The following is a 10,376-nucleotide window of genomic DNA, read 5'->3' as shown; positions in this document are numbered from 1 at the left end:
CTCACTTATGTTTCCTTTTTACGTTTTTTATTTTTAATATTGAAAAAGAAGGTATATTTTATTATATCATAAAATTGTAGGAGAAAAGTAAAAGTAATCGGATGATCAAATTTAAAAATAAAGAATCTGAAAATTATATTTGTATTTATAGTTCTTTTATTTTATTTAAATTATAAATTTGAGATGTTTATGATTTTTATCTTTTTACTGATATCTTCATATAAAAAAACATTCAGTTTATCCACACCAATGAAGCACATCATATTTTTTTATTAAAAAAAAATTTAGTCTTCTTTTTCGTCTCTTATGTGAAAAAATTTTTTTTATAAAAATCAAATATAAAAGAATACGAATCCGAATAAACACGTATCTGTATGTGTGAGTGGGTTTTACTTCCCATCAGTCTATCAAACTGAATTGATTCTCCTTCTGCTGCTGCATATCCCGTGACGTTAGCAATATACTGATAGTAGTTCGTTTCAACTTTGAATTATCGAGTTGCATAGTTCCTTGAACTTTCATCTGTTGAAAAAGTAAGCATGGTGGAAAAAGCGTGATGTGCATGTGCAAACTAATTATACAAAATTTTCCAGATATAACTATACAGGTTTCAAGACACTCTCACTCCTGTTTTGGAAATTTAACAACTGGCTTCAACAAAAATCGTACTAAGAGAACCACTACAGTCCTTTCAACACAGAGCTAGGGATCGGACATCGCAAGGTGCATGCAAACTTCACAACTTTCAACTTCTGTATTTTCAATTTTTTTCCTTCTCTTCATCATTCTCACTCTTCGATCTCTCCAAAAATCTCATTCTCCTCTCCTCCTTCTGTTATTCAAAGGAGTTTTGCTTTGGATTTTTTCCCCTTTTCCCCGTGAGGGTTTTTGTGTTACGGAGAGAGAGATAGAGATAGAGAGAGAGAGAGAGAGAATGACGATGATTTCGATTTCGAGAGGCTTGTTCGGGTGGTGACCCGCCGCACGTACAACCGCTCACGCCGGTGTCGGAGCCGTAGGAGTCACCATCGTCGCACCTAAACCCTTTAGTATGGTTTGGTAGAGTATTATTATTTTTTAAATAAAAAAAAGGTATTTTAATTTTGTTTAAGAAAGAAGAAGCTGGAGTTCATGAGAGGTTATTATTTGGGATTATAATTCAAAAGGAAAAATATAAGTAACCAACAATATTATTGAACAATGTAAACAATAAATATATAAAATGTTTATTTTACTAAGAATGAAAATGATTATTCTAATATTAAAATTTAAATGAATAATTTAAAAGTTTAGTATATTTTTATTTTATTAGTGATCGTTTATATTATTCAAAAAAATCATTGATTCCCTAACATTATCCTAATTCAAATTCGTTTTTTGTGCAGATGAGTGTGTCTACAAGCAGTGGAGGCATTAAGAGGAAGGGTTCGGACGAAGGGGAAGGAGGCATTAAGAGAAAGGCCTTAGACGAAGGGAAAGGGACTCAAGACAGGCAATATGTCGAAATTTGCATCACAGACCAGGTATGTACATATATATGTATTTTATTTTTGTTACTTGGCCAACAATAAGACAATATTATTATTTTAGGATATTATAATAATTTTAAAAATATTTGATAATTAAAAAAATTAGACAAAAACAGTAAAAATTTATTTTATTTAATATTTATTAATTATTGTTGAAATTAATAAATATTAAATAAGATAACTTCTATTTTTATGTATGTACGAATGTATAATGTATAATTCTTATTGAATGGTAATTATTTTAAAAAATTTATTGAATATAAAAGACAATCACCCATTAGGTACTCACTTCATCTCATGGTTAGTTTTGTAAACACATTTTTTCTGTATAAATAAATGTGTCTGATTTTCCTGATATCCTTTTGTATTAGATTGTAATTTGTAAGATTTGTGTGTTGTGTTTGCATCAATGATACATGAACGCACGGGACAGGACACATGGCACTCTGCGACTCTAATTTTAAATTATAATATTTTTTAGTATTTTATTAATATTAATGTACAAATTAATTTTTTAAATATTTTTAATGTTTTTTTAATCATATCAAATATTTCAGACAATTTTTTTGTTAGTAATACATATTATTTTTAATTGAAATTCAAAATTATATGCTAAGAATGGTGTTGGATATATTGTCACATATAGTAGAAATCATAATATAAATTTTAAAAAAATACTATTTACATACTAAAATTAATCATCAAAATTAGTCGGTATGTATTTATGTATAAATATATGTATTATTTAACTTATTTTCAATATATATTTTATATTAGTAGCTGATTTTAATATACACCTAGCATTATTATTATTTTTTTATATAACAGTATGTACACTTTAGATTATTCTTATTTATTTTACTTTTTTACAACATTCTTTTTTATTTCCTGCTACCATTCCTGATTAATTATGTTAATCGAAATGCAGAATGATCGCAGGATGTACTTCAAGGTGAACCCTGTCAAGCCATTGTCTTTAACATTCCAAATTTACTGTGAGAGGTGTCATTTGGAATATTCGACGTTGCAATTCTTATATAATGGTTGTCGTGTTCATGGGAAATATACGCCAAAAAAGGTTAGGTTTGTTTTTCCATGCTCATTACATTTAGGACGTGTTTGATAAGAATTTTATACCAGGAAATATGGAAATAGAAAAAGAGATTCAGTTGAAAAAATCTGTTTGCATCTGTATTCTCCGATTTTGAGATTTTAGATAAAAAGAAAATTTAACAAGTTTGGCTCTAAAATAGAGATATTTTGCATTGTTAAATTATTTGATTCTTTACATAATTTTATTTCTCCTAATGTATATGTAATGTGTAATTATATATATCTTTTTTGTCATGAGACAATTAACAAGGAGGACCTCTTATTTGTTGTGGTGGCTTAATAACTTCCACAGATTAAAATAAATAGTTAAGCATGTTCTGAAAATACACTAAATTATGCTGTAAAAGAATATAAGAAATTTGTGTTTAGTACTGTGCTATACTACGTTGTTAACTGATCTTATTTTAACTGTTAATGCACTCCAGCTCAAGATGAAAAATGGAGATGAGATCTTAGCTGTTAAACATGTGGATGGAGGTGGTGTTGCAGCACTTAGCTTTTAGGATGCCATTGATATGATTCTGTAGTGGACATATTATTAGGATAATATATTTTATTGTTGGACTATAATTAAATTATCATGAACTAACTTGTTTACTTTTTATATCTTGTGAAATATGATTATAGCAAGTGCAGGCACTTTAAAACTTTGCAAGTCAATTGATGAATGCTTAAGTTAATTACTCAATGTGCTTATATTGTTCTGGCATTCATGAGTTAGGATTCTGAAATTGTGTATGCTTCAGCTATGATTTATGTATGGATGTTGCTTAGTTTTTTCACCCCTTATAAACTGCATTTTAGATTATTATGATCGGGTAGAATAGAAAAAATAAATTTATTCAAAATAAAATCACTTTTTCATCTTCATCATAAAATTAATGTCCTAGCAAATATAATCAAATCTAATCATACAACAATTGAGTTTGTTATCTTTTGGTTGATTTTGGTGTACTTTGAATTGTTTGTGTCATCGACAAAGTTTTAGGATTAGAATTATTTAAAAACCTCTTTTTGTCTTTTTACTAGTTAAAAATATGACAAAAATATAAATCACTGAGAAATAAGAATAATTTAATAGTTGGTAATTTTGATATTATGCTTGAAATTTCAATTAAAACTACATTATTAATGTCAATATATTTTTAAAAAAATAAAGATATTGTGATAAAGAAGGAACCACCATAACTCCATAAAAGTAACTAGAGTGTAGCCAGCTCTTATATGGAGCCGATTCCCCCCAAAGAGGAAACACACAAAACCAAAAAAAAGATCACAAAACATTATTGAAAAGAAAAACGAATAATAGAAGCAAATCCCAATTGATTACATTTGAAAAAAAAAAAGCCAGTTCCTTCAATTATATTTATAATTCAAGGAAAAAGGCATGCTTTTTCTCAACTATATATATGCACTTCAATTCAGTGTTGATAAAAATATAAATCAAATCCATAAGTGGACTTCATGACTTTTTAAGAGTATACATTTTCCCTGTCCAAAAAAAAAAGAGTATACATTTTAATTTTAAAATAAGCATGTCACATTATTAAATATTTAAATCTCTTTAATTTTGAATGATGTTGCAAAGTGCAATCAAACCCTCAATAAGAAAATAGTAACTTGTACTCTTTTTTGGTGACTAAGGCCCGTTTGAAAAAATAACTTAAACAATAAATGATTATATTAAAAGTAATTTATAAATAGGTTATTTTGTATTTGGATTTTTAATTTTATTATTTTAAAAGTACTTATTTTATAAAAATGTAATAAAAAGTAGTAGTATTATAAGATAAGTTATTTTTTTTAACTTTTTTATAAGTTTTTAAATAGCTTCTTAAAAAGCTGCAATTTGGTTTTGAAAATTGTACCAGAGATTAATACTACTACTTTTCATAAGTCAAAAGCTCAAAAAAATTACTTTTGAAACTTTCCAAACGGGCCAAGTAACTTAATAATCTAAAGTCTGAACTCAATAAACATGTTTTATTTTTTATTAGAAATTGATGCCAATAAAATAAAATGAATTGAGGTTAATTTAGATAAGAAAATACGAAAATAGATAAAATAAAAGGATAAATTGTTTTCTTCCTTATGTTTTATTCAAACTCTCGCATTTTTTTTTTCTTTAGAGTGGAGCAAAATAATCTTTTTGTATTTATAGTTATATTATTAGAAGAATATTAAAGACTAATATTTCAATGGATAAAATAAAAGATGATTAGTATTGATTAAAATATACGATAATGGTGATCGGCAAACTCTTAAATGGAGTTCAGTACCACAGCGGATTAGTTTTTGGCCGGTCGAACCGAAAGATATCGTGAGAAATAAAAAAAAATATAAGATAAACCAAAAATTTAGAATAAATTATTAAAATAGTATCTAAAATTTTGTATCATTGATAAAAAATAGTTCTTAAAATTGAATGATTCGAAAACATAACAAAAATGATCTATGGTTCATTCTTCTTGATTTACTTAGTGATTTTTTTATTAAATATGAATTACAAACTTGATTTTACCATGCATGTGAAACTAAATAGCGAAAAAATTTTAATTTAGATGAAAAATAACAAGGTGAATATTATGGTACCTAAAAAATAGTATTTATCTGTTAAAAAAGATTAAAATTAATATTTAATTTAAAAATATAAAAATAAATAATTTTTAAAAAATAAAATTTATTATAAAAATAAATTAGACAAAATTTAGACATTAATTTATATACACAGTAGAATTGGCCAAATAATAAATGTTGAAGAAGTTGTGATAATTTCAAAAACAAAAGAAAGTCATAATATTAGGTGAAATAATATTAAATTCGTTTATTTTTTTTAAATTAAAATAAGATTGTTTAAAACGTTATTAACCAAACACAATTGTGCAAATACAGATTAATCATAGTTCGATTAATTAAATAAAAAATAAAATCCGAGTCCGCTTAATAATCACATTTCCTTGTGATATGTGCTCATTGTTTATGTGATGTGAGTTCGTTCATGTTGAATGTTTGATGCTACCAATGCAATGCAATTGCAATTGCAGAAACCCTAGAATTGGAATCAAATCCCTCTTTCGTTCATTGTGCTATCACTGAAAAGTGAAAACAATGAAGAAGAAGAAAGTACCTGACTGGCTCAACAGCTCCCTCTGGTCTTCTCCCCATCCTCCTCCTCCGCCTCCGCCTCCTCCCTTCTTTTCCTCTGCTACCGTTGACCTCCCAATCGAACAACACACCTCTGCTGTATCATCCGCCTCCCCATCGCAACCACCATCCCCTCCGGCCACCGTGGATGATCCTCCCGAGCCACAGAGGATCCAACATTCACGTCCTAAGAATCACACTCACACTTCCACTGATGCAACGTTCTCTTCTTCCCCTTCCGCCGATGACATCTCTCGCCAGGCCGAGTTGTTGGCTGAGGTTTGTTTCCTTCGTTTTAGTTTCAATTTTCTTGTTTTAGCAACAAATTAAGAGCTATCTTTATTAACTAACCAACTAACTAACTACTTTTATTGGTTGAAATTGAATGTTTTGACAGTTATCGAAGAAGGTGATAGATATGAGGGAATTGCGAAGGCTCGCGTGTCAAGGTCTTCCTGATGGTGCTGGGATACGTTCTACTGTCTGGAAGGTAAATCGGTAAATGCTTTAGCGTTTCATGTGTGATATCTGTGTGTATGAGAGAGAGATGTGGCTATACAGTTCAGCCAAGAACATTTAGTGGTTTTCGGTTTCTGTTTGTAGATAGATAAAAGAGGTGGTTATATAGTTAACTAGATTTGCTGAATAGTGTTTTTAGATTAGGTTCCTTATTGTTGTGTTGCAATTGATTCAAATAAAAGAATGGGAAAATTATTTTTAGAGCTTTTAAGTGAAACGGAGATGCATGAGTGCATTAGGATGGGGGTTTCTTTATTTTACATGCGAATTATTTAGTCTGTTTATATTCCCTGCCATTCCAACTCTGTTCATCCAGCTGAGTTAACCTAACAGGATTTGGTTGTGTGCTTCTGGTTAGTCTAGAGTACTTTCCCTTGAACGAGGAAATGGAATTGATAACTACAGTTGCAATTTTTGCTTATTGACATTTGCAGCTTTTGCTTGGATATCTTCCTCCAGATCGTGGGCTCTGGTCAGCTGAATTAGCAAAGAAGAGGTCCCAGTACAAACATTTTAAAGATGATATTCTCGTGAATCCTGTAAGTTAGTTGTTTAGGGAGCTCTATTGTTTTCATTGAATTATTGCAGATTTCCAGCCTCTCTCTCTCCCTCTCTGGCCTTAGTGTGCAAAGGATATAGCTGTCTCAGTTGTGATAACATAGATAGTTGATAACTTCAGTTGTCAGGAAAAAGCTGTAAATAAGTTGCTTTAAACACAATGAAAAATAAAAAATAACAAAACAAAACAAAACCTTTCAATCACGAGTTTAGTTTTACTGTAGGCTATGGAAGATAATGCTAAAAGATTACTTATCACAATAACATGCTGAATTTTGATATGATTGATTTGCTTTTTCTGTTACAATGGTAGGGTTTGGTGTGTTTGTGTCTAACTGTAACCTTTGCCGAAGTAGTGTTTTTTCACATTTTCATGCATATTATTCTTTTTGATTCATGTAGCCATGATACATGACAGAGCACAATGGCGTCGTTTGATTCATGTAGCCGACCCCACTTAGTGGGACAAGACTTTGTTGTTGTTGTCATGCATATTATTCTTTTTGCTTTATCTGTTTGGCTCTCTGAATGTTTACGTGGCTAGCTAGTCAGAAATCACAAGGAGGATGTACAACTCAACAAGTTCTGATGCTGATGATGCCAAAGTTGAGAGTAGAACCTTGCTCTCTAGATCAGAAATCACTCATGGGGAGCATCCATTGAGTCTTGGAGAGACCAGTGTATGGAATCAGTTCTTCCAGGTAAATTGTCAGATACCTTTTCACTGAATTAATGTTAAAAACTTCGACTGCATTTACTTGTTATATAACTCTCAAATAACTCGAGGAAAACAAAATCCCGGAGTTATTTCATTTACTGAGCAATCTTACCCTTTTTATTGCCTATCTTCTTTGGAATATTTTACCCCCTAATAGTATTTTTTATCCCGATGAAGTTGTTATGAACATTTTGAAAGTGATATTTACTTGTTCTTGTGATCTGCATGAACCATGTTACCGGCATTCTATCAAACTTGTCCATGATGCTTAACATTTTACTTTAGTGGGTAACAAACAGAAACAATTCAAGTGGAAGGTTCCTTTGCTCACAGTAATAAATAAATAAAAATAAGTGAAATGAATTGTTTATTCATGTATTATAACTGCAAATCTCATGCTAATAAACTATAATAGATAAATGTTCCTCTTTGCATTTTGTAGGATACGGAAATCATAGATCAGATTGATCGAGATGTAAAGCGCACACATCCTGACATGCACTTTTTCTGTAGTGAGTCTCAGTTTGCAAAATCCAATCAGGTTGGCCTTTATCCTGAAACCAATAGAACCTCAAATTCAACTCAATCAATGAAACGAGCCTTTTGAATTCATTTTTAACTTGTTGGACATTTTCAGGAGGCTTTAAAGAACATATTAATTATCTTTGCAAAGTTAAACCCAGGTGTAAGATATGTTCAAGGGATGAATGAGCTATTGGCTCCTCTCTACTATGTGTTCAAAAATGACCCTGATGAGGAAAATGCAGTGAGTACATTATATCTTCTTGTAAACTTGAGTCTTTTTTGTATAATCTTGTTCTTTATTTCATAGCCATGCTTTACTCACTCTACCTTAGCTTCCTATCATCTAATTATATTTGTGTTGTTTAGAAACTACTTGATTCAAGTTTAATATTTTTCAGAAGAATGCAAATTTGCCTAAGAATCCCTTTAAGAATTGCTTACCCTTGAGAAGCTGATTGCTTTTTCTTTGCTATGATAAGATGCATGGTAGGAAAGTCTCCTGGTTTCATCTTTTCTATATTTTATTTTTAAATATCTGCTTTATTTACCTGCTAATATTTCCCATGTGTGTGCTTTAATCAAAGCGGCAACCTGGGTTGGGGTTGGTCAAGATTCACTAGGTCTTGTTTTGTTGCTTCCTGAGGGGAATGTAGACAAGAAATGTTAACAAATATAATTCATCATTGGGGATGTTTGAAATAGAACATGAAAATATGTGAACTACTTAATATGGTGACATAACTTTTTTGAATTCATTGCCAAAGAATTGATTAGATAGCATTGGAGGAATTTTAATTCATGTTGCTGTCATGTTCTGTCCTGCTATACCTTTGGTCAATCATGCTCATGAGTTACCCGTTATAATATGCAGGCCTTTGCTGAAGCGGACTCATTCTTCTGTTTTGTTGAATTATTGAGTGGCTTCCGAGATAACTTCGTTAAACAACTTGACAACAGTGTTGTCGGCATCCGTTCCACTATTACAAGATTATCCCAGCTTCTGAAAGAACATGATGAAGAGCTGTGGCGCCATCTTGAGATCACTTGTAAAGTAAGACCGAAGTTTTAATATTATTCTCTCTTTTCATTGTTTATCTTTTAGAGTTCAAATTTGGAGATACTGGAATGCTGCAGAGAGTTTGTGAATAATGGATCAGCTGAGGCTATGCATCATTTTTGTCAGTAACAGAAAGGTCTCATTTTTTCAGGTCAATCCCCAATTCTATGCATTTAGATGGATTACTCTCCTGTTGACTCAAGAATTCAATTTTGCTGACAGCCTTCACATTTGGGACACACTTCTAAGTGATCCAGAGGGCCCACAGGTATAATTTTGCTCCTTATTTACCTTGTAGTCTCTTGAACTATAATGGACTGCTATTTAGCCTTATGATCTGTTGGCGCATTTTTTATGACGAAGATAGAACACGAAAATAAAGGAAAGGATTTGGTTCTTCCTGAATAAAATGCAACAGGGTAAGGTAACCATGAATGAGGAAGTGAAGACAGCTTTAACGATTGTAGGTTTACTATCACACAGCTTCGACCCCTTTAATTCTAAGTTGTAGTGACCTGCTTTGACTTTGTAATCTATACTATGCAGCATATTTATCTACTTTAGGGGATCCTAATCAAACAGGAAATCTGAATTTCATTGTGCTAGATGGTTAATTTTATAGAACATTATAGACAACCCGTCTGCACTCATTTCCCGAGCATGCATTCAATAGTCATATCAATACAGTTTAAGTCGGAATGACACTTTAGGACCCTTGTAGACTCGTTTAAGTTTATTGTGTTACAAGTCATTTGCTACATTAAATTCAGGGTGTTTCAACAAGCATGACTAATCTCTGTTATTTTTGCTGCAAGGCATTTAGATAGTTCTTTCTTCATGAAGAGGAAAACTTACATACATATTACTCATGTAGGAGACCCTGATGCGGATATGCTGCGCAATGCTAATTCTGGTTCGCAAGCGCCTCCTGGCGGGTGATTTCACTTCGAATCTGAAGTTGCTGCAAAATTATCCCTCAACAAACATTAGTCATTTGCTTTATGTTGCTAACAAGTTTCGTGTATAATTATTAGTCTAATGCTTCTCCCTCGCCTCATTGTTTGAATTTTGCTTTTGTCTCTTGGCTTAGGAATGAAATTCGATAAAATCTATTGAACTGTTTTGAAAGTTCATCAACTTGAGCTATTGAGAATGATGAAACACGGCTATATTCCATTATGTACAAGTCTCCTAGAATAATAGATTGTTGCTC

General features: G+C 31.1%; 2 protein-coding genes across 3 annotated transcripts; both read left to right on the top strand.

Annotated features, from left to right (window-relative positions):
• Positions 1-490: 490 nt before the first annotated feature.
• Positions 491-3,393, top strand: LOC107482178 (small ubiquitin-related modifier 2-like). 2 transcript variants are annotated; one of them, XM_052259778.1, is made up of 4 exons: positions 491-723; positions 1,386-1,523; positions 2,458-2,607; positions 3,068-3,383. In XM_052259778.1, the coding sequence occupies exons 2-4, from the start codon at positions 1,386-1,388 to the stop codon at positions 3,143-3,145; spliced, it is 366 nt and encodes a 121-aa protein (XP_052115738.1). In that variant the 5' UTR covers positions 491-723; the 3' UTR covers positions 3,146-3,383. The 2 variants fall into 2 exon arrangements, with proteins under 2 accessions (XP_052115738.1, XP_052115739.1); XM_052259779.1 differs by lacking the exon at positions 491-723 and adding an exon at positions 946-1,049 and having other exon boundaries at positions 3,068-3,393.
• A 2,183-nt stretch (positions 3,394-5,576) lies between these two features.
• Positions 5,577-10,342, top strand: LOC107482278 (uncharacterized). Its single transcript, XM_016102723.3, has 9 exons — positions 5,577-6,065; positions 6,184-6,276; positions 6,740-6,844; positions 7,412-7,564; positions 8,024-8,122; positions 8,219-8,347; positions 8,978-9,157; positions 9,315-9,431; positions 10,038-10,342. The coding sequence occupies exons 1-9, from the start codon at positions 5,751-5,753 to the stop codon at positions 10,188-10,190; spliced, it is 1,344 nt and encodes a 447-aa protein (XP_015958209.1). The 5' UTR covers positions 5,577-5,750; the 3' UTR covers positions 10,191-10,342.
• Positions 10,343-10,376: the final 34 nt, after the last annotated feature.

The sequence above is a fragment of the Arachis duranensis genome, chromosome 3, assembly GCF_000817695.3.
Source record: "Arachis duranensis cultivar V14167 chromosome 3, aradu.V14167.gnm2.J7QH, whole genome shotgun sequence".
NCBI lineage: Eukaryota > Viridiplantae > Streptophyta > Magnoliopsida > Fabales > Fabaceae > Arachis > Arachis duranensis.
This window is presented reverse-complemented; position numbering and strand designations above follow the sequence as displayed.